General features: G+C 53.5%; 1 protein-coding gene across 2 annotated transcripts; it reads right to left on the bottom strand.

Moving 5' to 3' along the window:
• Positions 1-5,620: 5,620 nt before the first annotated feature.
• SCN4B (sodium voltage-gated channel beta subunit 4) lies at positions 5,621-21,219 on the bottom strand (the record flags this gene model as incomplete). 2 transcript variants are annotated; one of them, XM_079709098.1, is made up of 5 exons in its annotated part: positions 5,621-5,714; positions 10,264-10,393; positions 12,117-12,345; positions 13,307-13,479; positions 21,159-21,219. In XM_079709098.1, 5 exons carry the CDS (start codon positions 21,217-21,219, stop codon positions 5,621-5,623), a joined length of 687 nt encoding a protein of 228 aa, XP_079565224.1. The 2 variants fall into 2 exon arrangements, with proteins under 2 accessions (XP_079565224.1, XP_079565225.1); XM_079709099.1 differs by lacking the exons at positions 12,117-12,345; positions 13,307-13,479.
• Between the last annotated feature and the right edge of the window lie 6,119 nt (positions 21,220-27,338).

Here is a 27,338-nt window from a genome sequence, read left to right as displayed (position 1 = left end):
CCTCTCGAACTCAGTCCCGTCTCTCCCCCGCTAAAATCTTCCAGCGGCTCCCCATGGCCTACAAAATACAACGTGAACCTTCGGGCATGGCCTGGAAGCCCCGCAGGATCGGGGCCTCACCTACGCTGCCTGCTGCCCTGCTCTCCCCCATCTCCAGTCCCCACCACACCATCGGGGCTGCAGCCTCAGCTGAACCTCCTGCAGCTACCTCAACCCCTGTCATCTCACAGGCTGCTCTGTGTTCCCCAAAACACATTTTGCTTTCTCCGGGGCACCCAGCAACTACATTTCCCAGCCTCCCTGTGGAGGAGCGTGTGGGCAGGATGATGTGGTCCTGTTCCAGGCCTGGCCCATAAACCTTCCAACACACCGTCTTCATTCTCACCTTTCTCATCCACCACCCACATGGAAAAGGCTCCAAGGACCCAGAGGCAGGCAGAGCCACAAAGTAAGATGCAACGCCTCTGAGTGAGATGTGGAAAGCAGCCTGGACAGGAGACCCACAAGTGAGAAGCAAATTTGCATCATGTTAAAAGTTTTCTATTTCAATCACAGGAGGCTATAAGCTCCCTGAGAGTATGGTCAATATTTAGCCCATTTTAGTAATACCAGTATCTAACAGAGCATCTAGTTCAGAATAGTCCATCTGGTCTCTGTGCCTGCTACCAGCTCAAATTAAGAACACTTAATTTATGTGTATTTTTGTCCTAGTTGAGTCAGTATGGCCTTAACCGGGTGACCATATGTCCAGGTTTTCCCAGGACAGTCCCAGTTCCTAATTTAGTTTTGACACAATTGTTTATCTATCCGTTATGATGACAGTTGAATGGGGAGAGGAAGTAGGGATGAAACAGCAACGATGGGAACCTACCCAGGCCTTGGGACTGATCCTTACATGGAGAACAGCACATTCAATGAACAGCATTCCAAGAGTGTTATAAACTCAGACATGGACCAGGAACCTTCAATATCCAACTGGTCTATAGCTGATGAGAAGATGGCAGGAGGTCCCAGGCCACAAGCTGTACCTGAAGACAGGTGAGTAGTGGCGTGGGGATCCAGGTGATGAGTCCACTCAGGGTGAGAGCACAGAGCAGGTACTTTAGCTGAAGGATCAGAAAAGAGTGCTGTCAGGGACATCAGCTGAAACTGAGGACCTCACAGACTTCTGCGTTGCTGGGGCCCTTGATTGAGGAAGAAGAGTCTTTTAACAAGATCTTTGAGGACTTAGTGTTTGATACCCTTTGAGATGCAGTCTTAGGTGAATCCATTGAAGAGAAGGATATGGTATGGTGAGAAAGTGTGGTATGATAAAATCTATGAATATAAGCACACACTCACACACACACAAACACACACACACACACACACACACGCATACATAGTCCCAATTCCTTCCCAGCCTGGCCTTGTGCTCAGCAGCTGGAAAGAAGGCATGAATGCTTGGTTAATCAATGTTCAAATGATTGAAGATGGACAATATGAAATGTGCATGGGTAGAGTCATTCCTGGGATACAAGCCTAAACTTCCTCCCTCCCTCACCCCCCCCCCAGATAGCTTGTCCCCTAAAACAGCAAGCTGGAGGGACCAGCCAAGCAGGGCTCAGTGTGCCCACCTACGCCAGCCAGTAAGTTGTTTTGTGCTTTTCCTCTTTAAGGTTTACCTTGTACATTTGAAACAGATTTCACCTGGATATAAATGTTACCCTGGGGTGGAAGGGCCTGGGGAAGGGGGTGTGATGATATTTAGTGGTACCAGAATCATTGCCAAGGTCATCAGTACAGGGAGGGCCCTGGCAACGATTCCAGTAGTAGAGGGCCATCTTTGCAGCTTCTCCAGAGAAGAAGTACTATTAGCACTAATACGACCTGAATGCCTGTGAATATGCCAGACATCCTTAGAATTTTTACATCTGTTATCTCACCAAGGCAGGGAACGTTTCAGACACAAGGAGACTGAGGCTTGGCTGGCGAGTAATAAAACTGGGCCCCAAATTCCAGTCAGCCAAAAATAGAAACCCCAAACCGTTTCTATTAAACATAATTTTTATTTCATCCAAGGCAAAGCTAGATAAAACTCTACAATGCAAAACATGTTGTCAAGGCAAGACAGTCTGATCACATTCATTCTGTGCTTGAACACAAGTCAGTGCTGGGTGTGTGCACGTCTGCGCCTCCCAGGAGGCACCTGCAGATCTGAGGCCCCCCAAGGCCCGTTTGTGCTGCATTGTTTCGATCTATAGTTACATAGGAAATTGACTATGAGTATTGTTGTCATCCAAGGCAGAGGAATAAACCATGCATAAGATAGTCAAAAGCACTGTGTATCGGGTGGGAGGGTAAGGACTCCCACCTGGGACAAAGTAAAGTGAAGCAAGCTGTAGGATTTTCCCCAGAGAAGTGCCCCCCTCCTGGCACTCCCTCCCCCCAGCACTCTGATGGCAGCTGTCTGTGACAATGAGATGGAGTCACGGCTGATCTCCCCCTCTGTCTCTTATCCTTTCTCAGCCTCCAGGTGCCCCAACGGATATAGCTCTGGCCAGGGAAGATGGCTCCTGAAACGTGCAGAACCTCCCCCATCTCAGGCACACTCAGCCTTTATACACACCTCCATACACCCCCGACATCCATGCATGGTCCACTCACCCCACAGTCACGCATTTCCACACAGGCACGCCACCCAGGCACACCCTCAGCTGCCCCCATCTCAGGAGCTCGCTCTCACCCCCTTCCTGAGCTCTACCGGCCCCTCTCCCAGACCTCTCCAGCACCCCAGGTTCCTTCTGGCTGCCTTCTGCTCAATTCCTGCACCAGGAGAATGCCAAGGCCTGGAATGCTCAGGTCCTATGCAGGGTCAAGGACGGGGAGCTAGGAAACACTTCGTCTACGGTCTCCTGACCTTACTGTCAGCATAGCTGCATGTGTCCAGGGCTCCCAAGTTCAACTTTGTGAATGGCTCTCTCTAGCCCACAGGCCCTGAAAACACCCTCACCAGCCCCTGGAGACCTGCACTTGCTGAGGGTCTGCCTGGGAAGATGGCTTTGCCCATACATCTTCTACGGCAAATTCATGCCAGTGTTTCTCCATGGATATAATCCCGGCCTTGGCGCAGGACAGTGTTTGTTGTGGGGACTGAGTTTAGCATTCTTAGCCCTCACCTTCACTAAATGCCAGTAGAGCCCTCAGGCATTGGGGCCGCCAAAAGTGTCCCCGCCACAGTCCCAATCACCTCGACTGAAAACCACCAAACAAAAGCCATGGACAGGAAACTTTAAGCATCAGAGCCAGGGTTCTAACATTACAAAGACTAAAATAATTCCAAGGGGGAGGGGTGGGAAGAGAGAAACAGAGAAGAGAGAGAATGTGTGTACTTGTGCGTATGCGTGTGCGTGTGTGTATGTGTGTGAACTATGGGGATGGGACACAGAGACGAGGACAGGACAGACTTGGAACAATCCCTCCAATTATGATACCTGGACTGCTAGATCCCTTTCCAAGCCAAAAAAAGATTTTTAAACCAAAACTTGCCAAGCCTCACAACAGTCCTGTGAGGTAGGTATTATTACACCCATTTTATAGATAGGGAAAGCTGAGCCCAGAGAATGTGCATGACCCGCCTATGATGCTCTTCCTCTCCCCCACTCTGTACGCCTTGGATTCCTCTCAAGGGAGTAAGAGGAGCCCAAGACACTCTGCCCGACCAAATGCTAACGCTGGGAAAGGAGAAGCAAGCAGTTTTGCGTGAAGGCAGCCTTCGAAGTTTCCCCGAATGACTGGTGGCTCTTGTCTGTCTGCTCCCAAAGCCAGGAAAATCTGAACCTGAGCCCAGGATGGGTGGAGGAGGCCGCAAGGGACAGAGGCAGATCTCAGTGGGACCCTGCAAGCCCCTCAGGCTGGGCAAGGGTCAGAGGCCATAGCCATGGCTGCCCTGCAGGCACTCCTGTTCCTCCTCTCCCAACTTGCACCCTTGGGGATGCTCGCTGCTGCTTTTTGGCAGGGAGAGTCCTCAGGCTGTCCCCATACACTTTGGAAAAGGGGGCTACTCCCCTCTCATCCCTCCCAGGGGCCCAGAGGACAGAGTGTCAGACGTTCAACAACAGAGCGAGGGGGTGGGAGCAGATGGCGGATTCCCCCACGAGCACAGCCCCGGCCCCCCTCACTTCCCCAACCCCACGGGGACGGTACCACGACATGGCCTGTAAGGGGCCCACGGGAGCACTTGGCAGACGCCTCCAAGACTCAGTGGCTGGCCAGTGGGCTATGAACGACACAACTCCAGCTCCCTGGCCCCCTGCCTGACCCTGGGTGAGGGCAGCGGGACCCCTCACCAGGGCCCACCAGAGCTGGCTGTTCCATAGGGGCTGAAGCGGGGAGGGACCGCATGAGTCAGGACTCAGGAGCTAAGGCACAGTCTAGCCCCGCACGCAAGGGGTGTGCAAACCAGTGCGTGGAAAAGCAAAGGAAAACCGTGGGCACTCTCTCCCTGCACCTCCCCAGCCCTGGGGTGAGAGCGGGGCACAGCTGAGCAGGAAGCAGCCAGAAAACCCAAGGGCCCTCTCATCCAAAGCAACAGGGTCCCCGAGGTGAAGGCAAGCCTTGACGCAGGGACGGAGATGAACACCCCTGCGCAGGGAGAAGCTGGAGGAACACAGGAGGAACTCCGCAAGCAAGATGGCGCCACCTGCTGCTTCAGGGGAAGCGGAGCAGGGCGGAGCTGGCTGGGAGTTCCCAGCGGTGGCCATGGTCCTGCCATGCCGGGGAGAAGGGGCAGCCAGCGTTGGCAGGGCCGGGGTGAGCATTCCGTGGCCAAGAGGCCCACCTCTGCAGCCCTGATCCCCCAAGGAGAAATACTAGGAAAGGTGTAGGTGGCGCCCCAGTGCTCTGGGGAGGCCTGAGGGACCCCTGCATGAGCCCTCAGGGCCCAGAGATCAGAGGAGCAGACTAGGTGGGCTAGGACCCCCCAAGACCGAGGTGGCAGCCCTAGCTGGGAGGGTTCAGAGACTGAGCAGCATGGGGTCTGGGGTTGGGGGCAGAACCAAGACAGGCAGGCAGGCACCCAGGGGTGGGGGGAAAGGGGAGTTCCTCACTAGAAGGACGTGGGGCGGCAGGAATCCATCAAAGCCTCTCACTGTAGGACCCCTCCAGCAGCCTCCCACCCTCGGGTCCTGTACAGAGTCCTCTGACCACTCCCACCGTAGAAGGGTCAGTCCTCCACACTCAGGGCCCAGCTACTGGGGCAGCCCTCACCAACCCCCCAAGTCTCTCACAAAGAGACATCGGGAGGAAAACCAAGGCGTTCCCTGTCCAGGGTGGGGACACTGAAGGAGAGCATCTACCCAGGTGTCGGGGGACCGGCCCTCCACACTGCTCCAGCCCCTCCTTTCCTTTCCTGAACCTTCCAGAGGGCCCCTCCCTTGGCCAGCCCTTGTCCCTGGGGAGCCCTGGCGGGGGAGGGGGTGGGGAAGGCTGGACAGGACCCCAGTTTCTCCCCGCCCGGAAAGACTACAGTTTGAGCCAAGCAGCAGATGTCTCAGGCACATGGGTTCACGGACACGGCTCAGGCATCAGTTTCACCATTAGAAAGCGAGGCTCCCGGCGGCTGCTTGGCCCCAAGCAGGGCTCACACTTTTGTCGGTGCTTTCTTTTCCGCCTTGGAGCCAGGTAACCCATTCTCTGTATTATCGTTCCCTGACGAACTCACGAGGCACTCCTTCCTGAGAGGAGAGAGGAGACAGGGGGGTGCTGGTGAGAGGAGGAACCCAAGTGATGGGTAAATTGTGGAGGAGGAGCCATGCTGCCCTGGGCCAACACTGGACCCTCTCCCTGGCCTTCTGTAGAGCTATGGTAGCCAGAAGCCAGGTTGCCTAACCTCTCTGCCTCCATATCCTCATCTATAGAATGGGTATAACGATGGTCCCTTCTTCATGGGGTTGCTGGGAGGAGTCAGTGAGCCCTTGGAACAGTGCCTGACCCACAGGAAGGTCTCAGTAAGGTTAGCAGCACCCAGTCATCTCAACGTGGCAGAAGGCAAGGGTACCAGGCGCTGTTCCTAGGGATCAGTGGTGAGGGGCAATTGTCTGGCTGTGCCAACTCAAGGGAAGGGTACAGGCCAGCGGGCAGCATGCCAAGGGCAAAGCGCTCCTCAACCAGGGCTCCGCAGGCCCTTCCTCCTGAAGCTCACTGTGACCAGAGGTAGAAGAACGAGACGGAAGGGGCACAGCAGGTGTGAGCAGGGGGTGGTGGGACAGGGCAGAAGGCAGTCGGAAGGAGAGATGGTTAGATGGAAGACGCCCCCCAGGAGCATCACCACCCTGGCCACCCTGCGCTGGACATGCTCCAGTTTGAGTATAACGCCCCCCAACAGCAGTGTCCAGGCTGCACAGGGCTCCCCAGGGAAGACCTGACTGCTACATCACTCCCACCTTCCAGCTCATGAAAACCTCCAAGTCTTTTTCACTGCTGGTGTCGCTAAACTACATCTTAGCCTCGCCCTGGGCTCCTATACCTGGGTTTGAGGCCTTCAGGAAGGACTTAACATTTTGTCTTCATCAATTTCATCTGCAAGATTTAGTCCATAGCTCCAGCCTCTTAAGATCCTCCTAGATCCAGAAAAGGTAACCCTCCTACACTGCTGGTGGGAATGTAAACTGGTGCAGTCACTATGGAAAACAGTACGTAGGTTTAGTTTTTTTTAACTAAAAATAGAGTTGCCATATCATCCAGCAATCCTACTCCTGGGCATATATCTGGAGAAAACTCTAATTCGAAAAGATACATGCACCCCAATGTTCATAGCAGCACTATTTACAATAGCCAAGACATGGAAGAATGGATAAAGAAGATGTGGTACATGTATACAATGGAATATTACTCAGCCATAAAAAAGAATGAAATAATGCCATTTGCAGCAACATGGATGGACCTAGAGATTATCATACTAAGTGAAGTAAGTCAGACAGAGAAAGACAAATACCATATGATATCACTTATATGTGGAATCTAAAATAGGATACAAATGAACTTATTTACAAAACAGAAACAGACTCAAAGGCATAGAAAAAAAAACTTACGGTTACCAAAGGGGGAGAGATAAATTAGGAGTTTGAGATTAGCAGATACAAACTACTATATATAAAATAGATAAACCACAAGGTCCTACTGTATAGCACAGGGAACTATGCTATCTTGTAATAAACCATAATAGAAAAGAATCTGAAAAAGAATATATATGTATGTATGTATAACCGAATCACTTTGCTATACACCAGAAACTAACACAACATTGTAAATCAACTATACTTCAATTGAAAAAAAAAAAAAAATCCTCGTAGATCTCAATTTTGTTCTCCATCCAATATAGTTGCTAGGTTTCTTATATCACTCCTAGTGTAGTTCAAGTCTTAATAATAACAATGAACAAACAGAGCCCTATGACATACCACTATAAAGACCTCTATTCAGATGGGTCTATCTATCATCTACCTATCTATCTATCTATCTCTATACCTAAGGTATAGTCAACCTGGCCAATTCCTATCCACCTAACCATCCATATTTCTTTACTAAGACCCTACTGGCTACCAGGCACTGTATCAGGCTAGAAGGGTGTCCAATTGACATGGTGCCTGCTCTCCAAAAACTTGCAGTCTTCCAGGGGACATGCTATTACACAGGTAATTGCAATACAATGTGGTAAATGATAGGATGGGGGGCATATCAGGAGGGACTCAACCTAGGAAGGCTCCTTCTAGGGTCAGGGAAGGCTCTTTGGAAGTGTCCTTTAAGCTGAGACCAAGAAAGACGAGCAGGAAAAGAGGGAGGAGACACTCCAGGCAGAGGGAACTGCACCCACATGTGAAAGCCCAGAACTGATCATGAGATGCTGCCCCACACCTCCCTTCTTCTCAGGAAGAAGCCACATCTCTGCTGTTATGCAGGCTTTCCTCGCTGCTCAGAGAACCTCCTCGGGCTTCCCTGTGGCCTGTCTCCCACCTCCCCACCCAGTCCCTGTGCCCACCGAGGCCAGACCCTTTCTTCCGGGTCCTCTGATGGAGCCAGGCCCTGCAAGCCCTCCCCAGCTCCCCTGCAGTCAGAGGAAAGCCAGTCTCAGCCTGGACTCCCAGGTCCTCAAGGGTCTGTCCCAACCCCCTTCGCAGGTTTTTCCTCCTCTTCCTCCCTGTCACGCCCCTCCCCTCAACAACAACAACAATAAATGCTTTGTTCTCCAGAACATGCTCATTTCCCAGACTCTCTGTCTTTGCTCTCAGTGTTCCCCACCCGGAACACCCTTCTCTTCACCCTCCCCAGGGCTTAAATCATATCCACTTGCAAGGCTGATCACAAATGTCTCTTTGGCCAGAAATCCTTCCCTAGTATTCCACCCTCTCCTGAACCTCTGTGGCATTCTCTCACACCTCTACACCGGCCCTAACCCCTCTGCCTCACGTTACAATGATCTGTGTACATGTCTTCTTTACAGAATCTCATTCCTTCCAGAATTTCCTGCAGCACCTGGCACAGTACCTTGCACACAGCACCTCAAAAAGAGCCACCCAATGAAAGAACGACTGACTGAACTCTAGATCTACCCCATGAATCAGTAGGGTGTCGTGGCAATGGTTGAAGCTTCAAAGCAAACAAGTCAGGATTCAAATCCCAACTCTGTCACTTATTAGCCTTAGGCAAGTCACTAAACCACTCTGAACCTCACTTTGCTCAACTTCAAAATAAAATTGTACATATTTTATTTTAAAAATGCCTGGTGAGGGCTTCCCTGGTGGCGCAGTGGTTGAGAGTCCGCCTGCCGATGCAGGGGACATGGGTTTGTGCCCCGGTCCGGGAAGATCCCACATGCCACGGCTGGGCCCGTGAGCCGTGGCCACTGAAACTGTGCGTCCGGAGCCTGCGCTCCACAACGGGAGAGGCCACAGCAGTGAGAAGCCCGCGTACCGCAAAAAAAAAAAAAAAAAAAAAAAATGCCTGGTGGAGTACCTAACACATGGTAGGCATGCGGTGAATGACAGGAAGTATTACTATCTATAGCATCCTCCTGATCCAGCTGTGTGCTAGCAAGAAAATGTTAGCCTGCCTTGTTTTTGATGAACTTGTGGTGGCTCCCAAGGATCACTGTCTTCTTTTCTAAGTGCTTTTAAACCATATGTTGAATAACGTGTTCTCCAAATTTGCTCGCCATCAATAGTCAGACTGATTGTTGAAAACAGAATTTGGTCCAGCTCCATGCTCCTGGGCCCTCTTCAGATCTCCAAAACCCTCCCAGCCTTTGGCCATGATACAGGCAGACAACCCAAGAGTTCATCATCTCAACCAGTGCCTCCCTGCTCGCCTCCCCTCTGCTGTTCTCTAAAGTCCCTCCCTGCCTTCAGCTGCCTTCCCTTCTTACCAGTGGAATTTCTGCCCTTTCAAGCCTAATTCTTTCTTCTCAACAGAGCAGAATGAAGCCAACACCAACAGAGCATCTCCCCCTTCTCTCTTCCTCTCCTTGTTACTCTCACCCTTTCTGCTCCAATGGCAGGCCTGCCTCATCTCATCTTTCTTGCCAAGAACACAACTTTCAAATGCATTTTGCCTGCTCTGGTTTTGCAGTATTCAATTTTGGAGCCTGCCTGTTCCGGCAATTCTGGGTCTGGGTCGCACCCTTTATACCTCCCCATCTTTCCTCCCCTTCCTCTTACAGATATCTGATTTATACCTGAATTTATCCTAGGGCTTCCTAGGCGGCCATATCAGCCTTTTCAGACTTTTTATCTCCCTCATTAGGATTTTCAGAATTTCACAATAAGAGACTCCCATCACCCTAGAAGGATCTTCCCATTTTAGAGCTGCTGTACATGGAATCTTATATTTTCCCTGATCTGGAAAAAAAAAAAAGGCATCTTAAAGCCTTTGGTAGGACTTTAGATTTAGGTGGTACAAATAGAGAGAGGCTAACGGGATGGGCAGGAAGACAGGGGAATGAGGAAGAGCAAGTGGGTTGTATTTATGTTCTCAGTGAAGTCAGTGTATTCAACAAACACCTACTGGGAGGATGGGGAAAAGGAAGTGAGATTAGGAATGGGGCTGGAAGATGGGAGGAGGGTGGCAAGGATAGGAAAGAGAGTGGGAGAATTAGGAAGAGAGGATGGGATTAGGAGATAGGCAGAAGGATGAAGGCAGATGGGGTACATGGTGGTGGAAGAGAAGATGCTGGGAACACCCATAATATGAGTGGGTGGTGGGCTGGTGGGAGGACAGGAGTCAACTCACTTCTTCTCCTGAGTCTTCTTGATAATGAAGGCGATTAACTTCTTAACCAGCAGGATGAAGATGAGGAGCCCAATGACCCCACCCACAACGGCCAGGATGATGAGTGTCACTGTGTTGTCCACTTCCTCCACTTCATGGCCAGAGCAGGGAGAGAAGGGGGGTGGAAAAGGGGAGCAGGAGTCACCATGGCAGCCCAGCAGCTCCAGAGCCTCCAACCTGGGCATCTGCGACACGCCCACCTCAGGCAGGAAGCAGGAGAAGCTAGAATATGGCATCAGGCTAAGGCATAACAGGAAGACGGCCCTCTCCCCCGACACTCCGCACATACGCCCTCCCGCAGACACCCACACAAGTTCTGGAATAACTCAGACTCAGGGACCACAGCACCCAGGTTTGACTTGACCCTCAAACATGAGACTTTCATTGCCTCTTTCGAGGTCTCCTTTGCCCATGCAGAAAAAGTTGAGAATCTCCCTGTGACATCTCTTATGTGATCAGAAGACACTGGAGCCAGGTAGTCTGGATTTCAACTATAGGATTTCCATGGTCACTTACTAGGTGGTAACCTAGAACTGGTCACTTAACTCTTCTAGCCTCAGTTCCCTCAACTGAAAACTGAACCCCTGACTTCCCAAACCTTCTCCACCCACAGTCTCCCCCACCTCTGCTGAGAAAACTCCATCCTTCTAAGTGCTCCGGCCCAAATCCTTGGAGTCATCCTTGACTCCTCTCTTTTTTTCAAACCCCCATATCCAATCCACCTGAGAATCCTAATGGCCCTAACTTCAAAAATTCCAGGGCTTCCCTGGTGGCGCAGTGGTTGAGAGTCCGCCTGCTGATGCAGGGGACACGGGTTCGTGCCCCGGTCTGGGAGGATCCCACATGCCGCGGAGCGGCTGGGCCCGTGAGCCATGGCCGCTGAGCCTGCGCGTCGGGAGCCTGTGCTCCGCAACGGGAGAGGCCACAACAGTGAGAGGCCCGCGTACCGCAAAAAAAATAAATAAAATAAAAATAAAAGAATTCCAGAATCATGAGCATCTCCTCAGTAGAAATTCCACACCATCTAGGGAGCAGTGGACCCCCAGGCACACAAGAAACACAGCACGATCAGGATCCTTAAGCAGATTTCCTTCCTTTTTCTCTGCTTCTGCACCTCCCTAGCCTTCCAGGCTACCCCCTCGAAGATGCCCACCCAGCCTAACTCCTCCAGCCCTTTCCCTAAACACCTCCAGTGTCTGGGATCATGTGACATCCTCATCACACGCTTCCTCGTTGTCTGTTTCACCTGTGTCAGACTGAAACCCCACCAACTGGGACTTAAGCTCCAGAGGAAGAGATCATTCTTATCAATCTGTTACCTGTGCCTCTACATGCTTTGCCCCTGTTTCAATTATGTGTTTACCTGTCTTCTGTCCTACCCTGACCTGTCAATCCCTCGAGAAAGAACACTGTGTATCATTCATAACACTCTTTGGTTTGATGCCTGGCGTCCAATCGGCTGTCGCTAACAGAATACACAAGAGTAGTAATAATCAGCACATACAGAGAACTTTACGAAACACTTCCATGTAGCTTCTGTAACTCTCAAAACAACCCTAAGCGAATGCAGATTTCACAGATGAGGAAAACAAGGCTCAGAAGGCCTAAGTGTATATCACAAGCTATTCAGGGGCAGAATAAGTATTCAAGCTAAGTTATTCAAGCTTCCAGATGTAACTCCAGTAGCTCTTGAAAGCATAAAACGAAAGAAAACTCCAACGTGGTCCATTTCACCATTACACTGAATTGGGTACCCACCCCCACCCCCATCCTTCCAACTTTATACTGCCCTTGTCCCAGCCCTCACTGCATACGTTTATCAACCACTTGGAGGAAGATGGTGGCCTGGTGCTGAAGATAATTCTCCTTGGGGTTCTTCACGTGGCAGGTGTATTTGCCCGTGTCGCTGAACTCCAGGTTCCTCAGCAGAATGGAAATATTGTTCACTTTCTCCTTCACAGAGCCCTCCAGCGTGATGCGGTCCTCATCTTTCAACTTCACCTTGGGGTCTGACTTCTCATTCTTCACAATCCCATCTATGAGCTGTGGGGGGAAGAGGGGAGCAAGGAGGCAGCCAAGAAAGAATCAAGGTCCTTTCGAGAGTCATGACATCACTCCAGCCCACTCCTTGGGTATCTCCCTGCCCAGGTCCAGGAAGAGCCCTCCCCCGGTGGTTTCCTTCCAGTATCGATAGCTCTGCCTGTCTAACCTGGATTTTACTGGCTTCAGGCTAAACCCACTTTCTGTTATTAAGGTCTCCCTAGAATGTAGCATGCTTTTGCTGTTCTCTTCATAAAAGCCTTTTAAGTAACGAATCCTGCAAATACCACACTCGTTTCCCTCTGTCACTCCCCCCAGCCTCTGCTGACACCACATCCCATCTGCCTGAATTCTGACCCTCCATCAGGACATGGATCAATCCCACAGCACTATGCATTGGTACCCTCTGAATTCAGCGTTTAATTACATCCAGAGTTGGTGTCTTGTGACTTCTGGTCCCCTACTAGATTGCAGAGTGAGTACTCAATAAGCACCTGCTGGCTGCTCCATCCCCCCGTGGCCACAGCCCTGGCCCCTTCTCTTCTCCAGCTTGCCCTCCCATCCTTCCAAGGCCTGTTCCCCAGCCCTCCTCCGATTTGGACTCTTCTCATTCCCCCTCTCCAAGTCTTCCAAAGGTCTTGTCTCTCCTGTTTTTTATATTAAAGTATTAATTTTTACACAAGCTAACCACGTTTCAGGTATTTCTTCAGACCAGACAGAGGACTCTAGCCAAGAATTCCAACAGACCCCAAATTCTAGCAACACAATCTAAGCATCCTTCCCACTTAGCTCCTTCTAGACAGGCTCCGAAAAGAATACTGGGAGAAAAGGTGACAAAATGTCCTGGGGACCATCACCATGGGGTCAGTCCAGAAATGACCAGAGCCTGGGATGGGAGGCAGGGGTGAGGCGACAAGGAATGGAGGAGGATCTGAGCTGTCCTGTCCCCTCCCCACCTACTTACAATCTTGAATGTATCACTGCTGTTGTAGGACCACCAGAAGCGCAGGTTCTCGAAGCCAAAGCAGCTGGTGAAGGTGCAGGGCAGCAGGATCTCCGTGCCGTTGACGGCGTAGATGGTGGCGGCCTTGCCCACAGATACCTCCAGCGACAGGGACACGGGGACCAGGAAGAGACCTGTGTGAGGGGCACCACCGTCCTTAAAACCCCATCGGGGGCTTCCCTGGTGGCGCAGTGGTTGAGAGTCCGCCTGCCGATGCAGGGGACACGGGTTCGTGCCCCGGTCTGGGAAGATCCCACATGCCGCGGAGCGGCTGGGCCCGTGAGCCATGGCCGCTGAGCCTGTGCGTCCGGAGCCTGTGCTCCGCAACGGGAGAGGTCACAACAGTGAGAGGCCCACGTACCGAAAAAAAAAAAAAAAAAACCCATCGGAACCTCCAGGCTGGAGGCCTGGAAGGGACCTCTCGGACAGGGTGGAGTGGCTTCGGCAGGCAGGGACCTCTCGGACAGGGTGGAGTGGCTTCGGCAGGCAGGGAGGTGTCTATCACCCTTGGTGTCAATATCAAGAAGATGGTTCTCTTTACTTCAACGTACACTGCCTGGGCCACCGCCGTGATTCATTCTCCCGCTTGGCCTGAGCTGGATGGACTTCCAAGCCAGTTAGCAGCCCTTGGGGCATTCTAAGTGACCACCAGGAGTCACCCCAACCCAGGAAAACCAGGCCCCTGCCTCCGTGCCGCGAGTCCGCGCCCCCTAACCTGCGGATGCTGTTCCTGCATCGCCCCCAAGGGCAGGACCCGCGCCTCCCGTTCGCGCTGGGAATTTCCCCGAGGGCTGTGCGCGGCACCCCCGTTACGTTTTCGGGATTGGGGGTGGGGTATTGGGAGGCTGAGGAGGTCTCGTGAAGTGAAGAGGAAAACGGCAATCGCGGTCCCTGGACGCGGCCCAGCAGCCACTCATCATCGACCCTGGCGGCTCCCACCGGCCCCAAGGGGCGGAGAGGCAGAGGGGCGCCTCGCGCTGGACGTTGCTGAACCACCGAGCGGGACCCCGAGAAGAGAAGGGAGACAGGGCGGACCGGGATGGCATCCGGAGGGGTGGGGTGGAACAGAGCACGTCTGGGCATCGGTCAGCAGCAGCGAGAACCGAGCGGGTAAGGCAATAACGCAGAGAAAGTGAGGGCGGAAGACCCTTTGTGGAGGCCGACTGCGGGCAACCAGGTGCACGCAAGCGGGGTGGCTGGAGAGGGCGCTGCACACTCCGTCCCCTCGTGACCCGAAGTGGCCCATCCTGCCCCCCACTCCCCGCAGCCCCACTGCGGCCTCTTGTCCTGGGAACATCCCCCGAGCCCCACACCTCCGCCCCTGCTTCTTTCCCACACCCTCGCATCAATACCACCCCTGCCGCTTGAGCAGGTGGCAATCGCGAATTTCCACTCGTGGCCTCCGGGCCCTGCCTCATGAGTTCTTGTAAGGAAACCTGGTCCTCCTGTCCTACAAAGTCCTTGAGGACAGTCCACCGTACCTCAAGGTCATGGGGAAGAGGGGTGTCAGAATTAGAGAGTAGCTCTCCTTGCCCCTAGATGAAGCAGGCACCCAGGGTCACCCTGGGTGAGGACTCAGAGGGAGTCCTTCTCAGGTTTCCAGTGACCCTGAGAATAATGACCTTTTCCTGGGCCGGGATGCTTGCTAAGGCTATGTGTGAGTAATCTCATATCACCCTCTCCTCACACCTGTAAGGTGGTCTTATTAATCACATTTTACAGGTGGGAAAAATGAGGCTCAGAAGAGCAGAGTACCTTGTGCCTTGGCCAAAGTCATACAACTTCTAGAGGCAGTTGAAATGTGAACTGGGGTCTGACCCCAGGGCTAGTGGGCAGTTGAGAGCATCCATCTGGCTGCACCAACTCCTACGCCAAAGTTTCCCCGGCATCTCTTCCCAGACTGTAATTTCTCTCAACTACTTGGACCTCCAGCCTAGGGCTCCCAGGGTGTAAGAGCTAAAGGATCCAGACTGATCCATGTTACAGACACTAAGTTGCCATTGCCTGATTTTTGAGACAGGACAACCAAGACCTAAAATGGGAGGAAACTTGGCTGAACTGACTGGCTTTAGTGGCCGAGCCACTTGAGAAACCTTCTCAGGCCAGGTCAGCTCCCAGCTCTAAAGGCAATTCCCAGAACTGCCCTGGTTCCCAAGACAGCTAGGGTCAGTCTTTGTTTTAAAGGCCACCAACCTTGCTCTTTCTCCCATCCTCACTCTCATGGAAGAACCTCTTTTGTCAAACTTAATTCCCTCATGGAACATCATAAACCAGCTTCCTCTTGTTTTGTCCACATGAGATAATGATGCCTGGTACCACCTGGGCAATGCTTTTTAAATAGGGGAGGGGGAGTTCCCTGGCGGTGGGGAGCTAAGATCACACATGCTGCGCGAAGCCAAATAAATAAATAAATAAGAGGAGCTCCAAGGAGAGCTGGCAGCCCAACTCTGCTCTCGGGTTCCCCCCTCAGCTTCTTCACGTCCACTTCACTTCTGAAGGCAAAGTGGACTGCTCTTACCACGAAGCTCAGAAATAACACCCCGTGTCCAGGATCCCCTGCCACTGTCAACAACTGCTGATATTTACTCAGCAATTACTATGTGCCAGGCATAGTTAACCTTCACATCCACGCTATGAGTGGTGTACTGTAATACCTCCCTATTACAGACATGGCAACTGAGCATAGAGAGGTTAGGTGACTTACCTAAGGTCAAAAAAAAAAAGAGACATTTCTAGCATCCCAAAGCCCCAAAGCAAGAAAGTCCTTCCTTACATCCTAAAACAGCAGGGTTTGCCCACCTGCTGGGTTCCAATTAGTGCCGAGAGGTCATTTCAATTAGCCTTCATTCTTTGATCAGCTCCTCTGTGCCAGGAATTGTTCTAGAGCAGTGGCTTTCAAATTCACAGAGCTTCAGAATCACCTGGGGGGCAATTACAGCTAGCTCTGCCGAGGAGTTTCTGATCTAGCATGTAGAACGGAGCCTGGAAATTTGCATTTCTAAGAAGGTCCCAGGGAAGGCTGTGGTCAGGGATGACACTTAGAGAACCACTGTGCCAGAGGATTTCTACCTGTTCACTCCAAGTTTTATTAGAATGCCAAAAGGTAGGTATCATTTTTCTTATTTTACAGGCAATGAAACTGAGGCTCAGAGAGGTTAAGTCACTTGCCCAGGGCCGCATAATAAATGGTGAATCTGAATTGAGCACCTATTATAAAATAGGACAGGCATTTTACATGCACTGTCCCATTTAATCCTCATAATAATCCTATGAGGTAGTTAGTTATTATTTTTATCCCCAATATACAAAATGAAGAAAAGAGGCTGAGAGAGATTAACCTGCTCAAGGCCACACAACTGGTGAGTGGAATAAGCAGTGTACAGACGGCACTCTGCTGTCCACCCCTTTGTGACAGTGCCTCTCCAAGAGAACAGTGCTGTCAGGGCCAAGCTCTCCTTAGCACTCTTGGTTTTCTTTTTCTCTCTCCCCTTCCCCAACCCCCTGCCCCAGAGGTCTAGGGACAGGAGCCAGACATGAGATTCCACCCTCCAGCCTAGAAGATGGCCTTCTGATCGGAGATCCCAGCTTTGCTTCTCACCCCCTACCGCCCCCACAAACCAAGGAACAGAGTGCAGAGCTGTGACAGGGAAGCTCTCAGGAGAAGGCAGCTTCCTGATGGCTACAGTGCTCCCTTGGGGCCTGAGCACATGCTCCAAGGATCACCACACCGCCAGCCTCCAGTTCCAGTGTTCGGGATCCTGGGGAAGGTGGCGGGGAATGCAAGTCAGGGGCCAAATCCCTCTCCCCCACCTCAGCCAGAATGGGCTATCCAAGAGCACCAAAGATACACATCAAAAGTGAAATTATTCGACTGCTTTAAATAGAAGCAAAAAAAAAAAAAAATGAGGAAAAAAAAAAAGTCCAGAACAGAGGAGAAAAGTATTTCTTTAAGGTCTGGCTGATGACAGTGCACATTTCTGCCTGATTAGTGTGTGCCTATGTGGATGACTTAACTCTAATACACTCGGAACTCCCTGACTCCCAGAGTGAAGCATTACCATTTCCATCGTAGCCTGGAGGGGACAAAGGAAAGGCATGTTTCCACGGAGAAGTTCAGAGCCCTGCCCGAGTTAAGGCATCAGAGAGGCCAAGCAAGCCTGGCTTCTCCACAGCACGCCCTCCCAGCAGGCAAAAGTCCTGCCGGCTGTGTCTGGGAGACTCGTGCACAGGAAAGCCCAGGGACCTGCCTCTGGTACCTTCTCCCCTGTGAGCCTGCGCTGCGGGGAGAGGAGGGAGCAGGGGCAGGTATAAATCCACTAGAGGACCCCGAGAGGTACTTCAGCAGGATGACGGAGCCAGGGGCGATGGGTCAGCAGACACAAGGCAGGCCCCAATCTGCCCGCTGACCTTGAGAAAGTCAGAGGTACCACAGCCCCAAACCAGGGATGGCTGTCTTTCCTACCTTCTGAGCTTGGTTTAAACCTAAAACATGAGCTTATAAAACACAAGAAGGGGGCTTCCCTGGTGGCGCAGTGGTTGAGAGTCCGCCTGCCGATGCAGGGGACGCGGGTTCGTGCCCCGGTCTGGGAAGATCCCACATGCCGCGGAGCGGCTGGGCCCGTGAGCCATGGCCGCTGAGCCTGCACGTCTGGAGCCTGTGCTCCGCAGCGGGAGAGGCCACAACAGTGAGAGGCCCGCGTACGGCAAAAAAAAAAAACACAAGAAGGGCTTCAGTGAGTCCATCCTCTGGCCTGGGCACTCTGCAGGTAGAGAAGGATAGTGTTTAAAGGGAGGGAGAGAGAGCTGGCCCCCGTCACAGGTCTAGATGTAACCAAGGCACCCCAACTTAATGACCAGTGTCAGTCAACAATACCTCCAGGCCATTCACACGCTGTTTTATACTTTCACCTTGTATTACTTCTTGGAGGTAATTATTTCCATGTGGTTATTTCCTTAGATAAAGAAGGACTTCCTTTGCTTTGTCCCAAACTAAACTCTTTAGAATTTCTTGTGTGTGTTTCAGACTGAGGGCCTCTTTCTGGCATCGTGGGATTGAGGAACAAGTCCTCCTACTCATGATCTTGTGGAATTCAATCCTAAGCCCCTAAGCCTTGCCTTTGCTCACTGAAAGACCCTAACCATTGAGCCACTCTCAGAGCAGCCATTTTCTTTGCTATTTACTGATCGGCCCCTTCCTATATCATCTGGGTGCTGCGGTTTCGTCTAAGGATTGACTCAGGCCACCCATTTAAAGTAAAAATGTGTTTGGTACATGCAAATGTTATCATTAAATACACCGGCAGGGATCTCAGGGCTACCATCAGACATTCCAAGGCAAATGCCAAGGCGGAAACATTCTGCCACCTTTTCCCACATCCGGGGACAGTGACACCCACCTTGGGGTGGAGGGAGGAAAGAGGGGCAGCGTGGCGCCCTCTCTAAGTTTAGCTCCCAGGGCTCTCCTGGCAGGGCAGGCGGAATCACAGCTGCCTTTAATAAGGAAGCTGATACACTCTGGCCCCCGGGGGAGTCAGACAGGCTCAAAGTTAGAGCTGGGAGGCAGAAAGTGGGCCGAGGTCAGCAGGACAAGACCCCTCCTGGGGTGCAGGCCCTGGGGGCCGTGGGGGGGTGGGGGGCAAGGCTGAGCCAGGAAGGACCCTGGGCCCAGAGACAGAGGAAAGATTTCAGCTCCCTCTCCCTAGGCAAACTGCCTCCTTCCGGCCCACACCCAGGGGCTTTGCAGGGATAGAAACATGCCCCTGCGACAACACTGGATGCTCAACAAAACTAGCTTTGCAAACAAGTCCAAGCAGAGTGTCCATCCCTCCTCTTGCAGGCCACGGAACGGGTGCGTTGGTGCAGCCAGCCCGTGGCTTATGCAGAGAGCCCTACACCCACAGCAACAGGGCAAAGTGGGAGGATCTGTACCTGGGGTCTACTTAGCACGCTGGTCCCACCAGCCACGGCAGGCATTAGGGCTTGGGAGACCCCACAGGCCTGCATCTCCAGAAGAAGAACAAATCCCCGGTTGCAGATTCAAACCTGGGGTCTTTCTCCATTTCCCCCCTTTTCCATCCTCTTCTCCATGAACTCCTTACTTACCCTTTCCTTTTCCTTCCTCTGAGTGGGACTCAGCACCCTCTCCTTAATTGCCTTCTCATTAAACAAGCCCTTAATAAATACATACCAAGGGAAAGAGGGTGGGGCAACATAGCACCCTCACAAATGATAATTACACAGAGATCACAGTAATTAAGCAAATCAGGGAACAGGAAGGGGTGGGTAGGACACATACATTACCAGTTACATGCTTAGGAAGGGACTGGCACCCATTTTATCCCCAACTTCGCAGTTGAGGATAAAATGGCCATGGCCACAGTGGGAACTCGGGCTGATCAGGGATGGGGTTAGGGGCAGCTAGTGTAGAGTGGCACTGTGCCTAGACCATGAAGAGGAGCCTCAGTCCTCACAGAGGCCCACTTCCTAGGGTCACTGTGAAACCAGCACATCTGTGCCTAAGGTACAAGAGAGAACACCAGTGACTTCTATCCAGCTGTGGGCATGAAATAAAATCAGTGGCTCCTGAGTGCAAGACATACTCTATCCCCCCTCCTCCACCAGGTGCCAAGTCTGCACACAGATTACATTTGCAGAAGCAGCAGTGACCGCCCTTAAAGACTTCTGTCTCCCTGTTTTCAGCCCAAATGCCTACATGGTGTGCCTGACCCGATGAGGGGGGAGCTGCCAAAAGCCAAATGTGACAAATATAAACAGGAAGCGGTGCAGGTGCCAGAGATGGAGTCGGCTTACATTGAAATCCAGCTATAATTTATGAGGCGATTACATTCTGGACTAATAAATATCATCTCCCAATCTGTTGGAGTTTGATGCTCAAAACTATCGTGTGCATATTAATAGATAATAATCTGTTCCTTCTGTGTCCTCTGGATGTGCCCCCTCCGTCTTCATACTCATCCCAAAAATGAAGAGCCAGGAGCAGGTTAAACAGGTTCCCCACCACCACCCCCATGGAATCTTTACCTAAGAAGAGAGATAAGATCCTTCCTAAAAGGGGGCTTGGGGAATTCCCTGGCGGTCCAATGGTTACGACTCCGCGCTTTCTCTGCCAAGGGTGCTGGTTCAATCCCTGGTTGGGGAAATAAGATCCCGCAAGCAGGCGCGGGCCATAAATAAATAAATAAATAAATAAATAAATAGGGGCTTGAACTGTCCTCCAAGTCCCTTCAACCCCATCCAGTCTGCAGGGAAGGCAATGGGCACTGGGGGAAGTAGAAAGCAGAGGAGTCAAACAGAAAAAGGACCGGGAGGAAGGGGAGCTCCCCCACCCCCAAGTGGTGCACGCTACTGCCTGGGCAACAAGCATCCAAGTTGCAAACGGCTCTGGGCAGAGGTAGAAACCAGCATCCCAACAATCACACGTTGGGATGCAAACCCACCTGGCATCCCCTACACCCAAGGCAAAGACACCGTCCCCCAGCACGCTTAAACCTCCGAACACTGGGCCCCAAGATTCAGCTTTAGAAGCCCGGGGCTGAAGGCACCACAGACAGCAAAGAACTAGTCTCGGGGCTGGCTGGCCGGATGGGGCAGGGGACGGCGCACGGTCCCCAGGGAGCTCAGGAGTCCGAGCCCGAGTCCGGCAAGAAGCGGTGGCCGCGATGCTCATTCTGTGCCGCACTCCAAAGCCCACCCCGTCCAAGGCGCTGCTCTTCTAAGTGTCTCCTCCTCTGGGGGACGGTGGGGGAAGGGTGGGGGGAAGAGGCAAGAAGAAACCAAGCCGGGGCTGCCTTACCCAAAAGCCCAGTGCCCAGCCATCTCGCCCGGGCTGCACCTCGGTGCCCAGCCCCGGGCATCGTGCTGTTCTCTGCGGAGCGCACCAGGGGCGCGGGGACAGGATACACAGGTCACAGCCGCTCGCAGCCCTCGGTCTGCAGTCGGCCCCGAGGCTGCCGGGGAGCCGTGCGCCGCCGGCCGGGGCTCGGGAAAGTTGGCGCGGAAAGGGCGAAGAGGGGGAGGGAGGGAGAGGAGGAGCCGGCTGCGGGAGCAGCCGCGGAGGGCAAGGGGAGGAGAAGGAGGGGCCCGAGGAGGAGGACCCGGAGCAGGAGGACCTCCGAGCTAGTGCAGAGGCGAGCGACGCTGCTCCTCTGCTTTGGAAGCGCTCCAGCCGCAGGAGGGGCGGTGGCCGCCGCGGAGCCCGGGGCGCCCCCCTCCTCGTGGTCCCCGAGCCCCGGGAGCCTGCCGTACCGGCCCCCCCCCCCCCCCACCACCACCACCACCACCCCTGCTTCCGCTCCGGCTCGGGCTGGGCGGCTGCGGCTTCGCACTGCAGGGCCGCCCTCAGCCGCGCGCATCATCCCGTGCGCTGAGCTGCCAATTAGGAGGATAGTTTGGGGAGGAGTAGAGATGGAGCTTTTCGGGTGTTGGAAGGCTGTGATGTTCTGCTTTGGGGAACACGAGTAGGGTAGCGGCTCCCTCTCCCGGGGCCACGAAGGGACCGCTCGGATGCCCGCAGCCAACACTGCAGCAGCAGGCGGGCGTGTGCGGGCTTGCCCGCCGCGGCCGCCGACCCGCGAGTGTACAGCCTCGCGGAGCCCCGCTGTGCAGGGTCCTGGGAACCCGGCTTCCAACTGTAAACTGCCCCCGTCACCGCCCACCATCCTCTCCCACTGCTTCATGGACTCCTCGAAAATCATGATGCTCCTGGTTAGGGAATCGGCCAGATATCACCGATCGAGTCCAAGCCCCGCTTCACCCTCCCGCGGCACCCCTATTTCTCATTTCTCCCACCTAGGCCACCCCCCTCAGACCCTCCCCTTTTACCCCCCTCCAAGGGTGTCCTGAGTCCTTCAGAATCCTGGAAGACTCCCTTGGCCTCGCCTCCCTTTTGGGGTGGGGGTCGAGGAGCCCAGGGCAGGCGTCCGGGTTTGGGGGATCACAGCTAGGTCAGAGGGCTTTTTCCCAGACCCTCTTGAATTACAAGTGACTAGTGCTACTTGGGGTGGTTTGGTGACTCATGTCTGCTATCCTCCTCAGCAGCCCCTTCCCGGCTATCCCAGCCCCCTCCCGCCACCACAGGGCCTGTCTGAGGTCCTGACCCTCCAACCTTTGCCTGTCTGGAGCCTGGTTCAGACCTGGAAACCTACTCCCATTTCATGGCCTGACCTCTGCTACTGCCCCCGCACCGCCCACCTTCTTAACCTGGGGTCCCGGGGGGGCTTCAGAGATCATGGACCCCTTGAGGTCGTACTGGAAATGCTGAATGTCTCTCTTTTTTTCCAGGAGAGAGGCTTGCTCAGTATAGCTGTGACAGTGGTATAGGGGCTCTGGAGTTAGGCACTGGGGAATCAAGTCCCAGCTCCAGGGTTTATTGTCGTATGACCTTGAGCAAGTTATGCAATCTTCTGCAGCAGCTTCCTCTGTAATATGGTGAAAGTGACGATATTCACCTCAGGCAATTGTTAAGAGCAATGCCACCCTTAGACCTGGGCAACAGGGGCCTCAGCCCTGGGCTCCTGAGTTTGGAGGGCCTCACTCTGGCCCTCCTCTGGCCCTACGCCTCCTCACCGGAAAAGTGGTTCCTGAGACAGAAGGGAGGGTAGTCTATCCACCTCCTCTTCTAGACCATGCTCCGAACATCCAGGACCCTGGAATTCCCTGTTCACATGACCCGATTCCGAGCAGGCCTCTTCCCCGGGTCAGTCCTCTCAGGAGCTGCCCATGCCGGATGTGCACTCACAGGCCTAGGGAGTGGGCAAAGGGCGGCTGTTTACAGAGGGTGGGAAGCGGATGGAACTTGACATGCAGGTGGAGGGTTCCCAGGCGTGCATGAGAGACCCTGTCCCAGCAAGACCAGGGAAGAGTGGACCAGGGAATGGCTTTTGGGCCTGGCCTTAAAATTAAGACTGAGGAAAATTCATCAAAGGTGGAGGATAATAGATGAGTTTTAACACTTTGTTATCTTGATTCATAACTTATATTTAGACATATATGTAATTATCATTTGTGCAGTTGCCCCAGGCCTCACAAACATCAGATGTGGACCTATGAAGACTGGATGAGATATTATCACACGTAGAAGTGCTAACAGAGTTCTAGGCGTAGGGTCAGCCTGCAGTACATTTCAGCTCTTATTATTCTCAAAGAGGTCTGGGGCCCTAAAAAGGTTAAGACTCTTCCTGTCTCCAAGTTTGCACGTTTTCCCCCTCCTTCTCCAGGAGGTCCCAGACACCAGATCCACAGGGCCAGACATCTACACTGCCCACTTTATTTTTACAGCAGGGGTCAAGTTTCTCAGAGCCGGAGGCTGATTTGAGACAGGAGGTGAGCCAAAGGGAAGGAAAGTGACCCCTGCCCAGAGAAAGGGGAAGGGAGGGGACAGCACTCACTGGATATCTTTAGACCCTGGTGACACGAAAAGGTGCCAGCTTCCTCCGTGCCCTCCACCTTCTCAGCTGCCTCGCTGCTCACCAATTCTTAGAGCCAGAAGGGTCCTTAGGAAACCCACACGCCTCCCAAATGAAGAAACAGGCCCAGAGAGGTAGAATGTGTGGCCCAAGGTCACAGAGAAAGTGATTCTTAAAGTCAGAATTAGAACTTCCCCCATTATTTGATTCCCTCCCTCCACACCCCCAGCTTTCCTCTAAAGAACATCATAAGGGTTCCACAGCTGGGCAGAAAAAGTGCTTGAAAGATGCATTAGCGGCTAGAGGAGTTTTACATTTAGAGAGCACTTTCCTCAAAAATTCTCAAAACCCTAGTCCATCGATCAGATGGACGGGCACTTTGGCTCTTTCTCCTCCTCCGGCTGGAAGTCCCTGGAGGGCAGGATAGTGGTTTGGACACAGCCCCCCGCTGTGCCCAGCAGGCTGGATTCATGGTGGTGGGGTCCTGCACACTCAGGTCTTGGGCAGTCTGGCTCAGAAATACCTTGAAGAGCAAGTTTTCAGGGATGCAGAGATGGACTGGACCCTGAGCCAAGGAGCTGCCAGGAAGCTGTTCTCAGCTGGGAGGAGATAGGGCCTAGGTTTAAGGGGAAAGGAGATGTTTCCAGGGGGGTGGGTGTGCGGGGGAGGGCTCAGGTTCTTTGAAGCAGTGAGTCCAACAGTCCTCTCTGAGACCAGGCAAGCCTCTCGGTTCCTGCCCTCCGCCTCCACCCCGGGCCCTCCGGGGAGCAGGATGGGAGCTAGGAAGCAGCGCAGGTATGAGGTTCAGTGTGTGGTAGGGAAGTGGCTCGGGCAGAAATGGGGGCAGAGCTCCAGCTCCCAGCCTCCCGGAGATGCTTTTACCCTGGAAGGTACTCAGCCCTGGGGGTGGTCCCACCTTCCACCTCCACCGGGGCGGGTAGATGGAAGATTCCATCTCCTGTCAATTCTCAGAAAGCTAGCCAAGACCCCGGCAGGGGAGGAAGGGAGAGCTCCGGTGAGGTCTCCAGAGCTATTTTGAGAGGAGTTCCTTCTAAGTAATAAGATCCTGGCAGGGAGCCTCCTCCTCCTCTGGCTCCCCTATTGCCCTTGCCCTTGCCTGCCTCTCCCCCTCCCCCATAAGCCCTCTCGGCTCCTGTCGGGGCATTGCAGGTAATGGAGCTGGACAGCCGCCGCGCTGACCTGGCTCAGAGAGGCAGAGGAGAGGAGGCTCTGCAGGGATTCCCCCCCCCCCCCCCGCAATGTCCCCACCTCCCAGCCCCTCTCCCTCTGACCTCAGATCACTCAGATCGACACCAGGAGCTTATAACCCAGTTATAAACAGGGCCCCAACCTCAGGACAGTGGAACTGCAGGAGCCGGGATGCTCTGCATACAGTAACTTAAAGTTAAATGCTCCCAAATCCTTCTGCCTCTGGGGCTGGGGTTGGGTGGATGCTACCTGGCCAGGCGTTTGGGAGTCTCCTTCTAATGCAGCTAGGTCTGTTCCCTGCCCATCCCGACTCACCATTCCTGCCCTCCAGCTCAGTGCTCACTTGCCTCAGCCACAGTCTCAGCATCCACTGAAGTTTGGCAGGTGCTGAGGGGGTTAACAGGACAGCATGCACCAAACCAACCCGCAGGCACGTGGCCCAGCAGCCCAGCAAGGAACCAGTACTGGCCCCCTTGCTCGCTGCTCCCCAGCCCAGCTCGCATCCGACTTGGAGCAGCGATGAACTCTTCCTGAGCTCTCCTCACCCATCTCCACTTTCTCTAAGGGCTCTGGGCGCACCTCCTCCATCCCTCCCTTCCTCTTTTTCTGTTTTCTGCCAGGTTCTTTCCAAACATCCTTTCAGGCAAAGGGGGGTGGGGAGCCCCAGGCAGATGAGCTCATTGGGAGGAGGAGGGCAGAGGGAGGAGGGAGCTAAAACATCCTGACCAGGGAGATGCTCACTGGACAGTCCCAAGCTGGAGAGGGGCATGTGCCCCCTTGCAGGAGCAGGCGTCTGCTTCCCTCACTGCAGCTCAGAGATGGGGTGAGTCCTGGGCATCCTTTATTCTGGGCCACTTTGGGGTAGGGCGTGAAGCCCCATGGCAGGGTCTCAGCCACCCTACCCAGCACCCCAGAGCTGTGTTTACCTCTGTGTTTCATGGATTACCATGCCCCACTGCTTGTCCATCATGGGAGGATGGGGGCTCAGGAGGGCTGGGGGTCGGAGGCATTGGGAAAGTTTGTCATTCATTGTAGGGGGACTGCCTAGTCAGCTGAATGGCTAGACGTCCCCCTGGAACCGTAGACCTGGTCCTGCCGCTGAACTGGGCACTGGGACAGACTGACCAAACCAGAAGCGTAACATGGTGCAGAGCGCCAGGCAGGGCTCCCCGAGCGTTCTGGTCCCATCCGCTCTGAACATTTTAGTGTGAGGGCAGCGGATCTTGCAAAGTGAGAGGAGGGAGAGGATGTGGCGTAGAAGAGGAGATATGGCGGGGGCAGGAGGTCAGGAGACATGGCCAAGGGGGAGGGAAGAAGCAGGGGAGAGTCGGCCTGGAGTGAAGGGGAACCTGGGGACGGCGGAGTGAGACACAGGCCGAGGAGGAGCGGTGGGGATGGAGACAACTGGTCAGCAGGTGAAGAAGGGGTTTTGTAGGTTTTCAGAAACCAGGAGAGGAGAGGGTGGCCAGCGGGGGCCAGAGCTGTTTGCACAGAGCTGTGGGGTTGGGGGTCAGGCCAGGCAGGAGGTGGGATGTTAGAGACCCACTGGGAAGCCTTTGCCTCTGCTTGCAGACACTTTGGCCCATCTCTGGCTGCCCACGGTCATTTTGAGATTGGCGCTCAGTCACCCTTCCCCCACCCACTCCTAGGTCTCTGGGCTGCAAGAGGCCAGTCCCCTGACCTTTCCCAATCACAGCCAGGTGTGATTGATGGCTTTGGCATCGCTCCTCCCTGGGTTTGAATTCTCTGCTATTTTCTAACTGTGTCACCTTGAGTGTACACATAACTTAGTATAGCAGGTCTCCTCATCCGTAAAAGTGAGAAAAGAATGCATATCTGGGGAGTTGTCCTGAGTACTGTCAGCTGATACACATAGAATATTGAGCTCAGGGCCAGGCACAGAGTAGCTACTCAGTACATGGTGGTCATCCTGATTAGTCTAGCCGACTGTCACTCACCCTGCCACCACCCCGGCCCCACCCTCCAAACCCTTTGAGGCTGGAGATGAGCCTGCCCATCCCACTGCCCTTCTCAAGAGCATCAGCTCCTGTGGAGAGCCCACAGGGTGTGAGCCTGCTATGGGGCAAGGATGGGAAGGCTGAAGACTTTGACAAAGCTGGGAGGGTGAAGGGAGGACAAGACTGAAAAGATTGTCGCCATTTTCTAAGGTCTTGATTGAAGGAGAGGGAAAGCTTTGCCCCAGCTGGAGGGCCACAGATACACGTTAGACTTGGCCTGATCTTTGGAAAGAAGTTCCTGAGGGTTCCTAACTCCAAATTTCCACCCTCTTCCAGCCTATTTCTCACTGTGAATAGGGGCTCACCACCTACCCTCTCCCCACCACCATTGCTAAGTCGGGT

The sequence above is a fragment of the Hyperoodon ampullatus genome (genome assembly GCF_949752795.1).
Source record: "Hyperoodon ampullatus genome assembly, chromosome: 7".
NCBI lineage: Eukaryota > Metazoa > Chordata > Mammalia > Artiodactyla > Ziphiidae > Hyperoodon > Hyperoodon ampullatus.
This window is presented reverse-complemented; position numbering and strand designations above follow the sequence as displayed.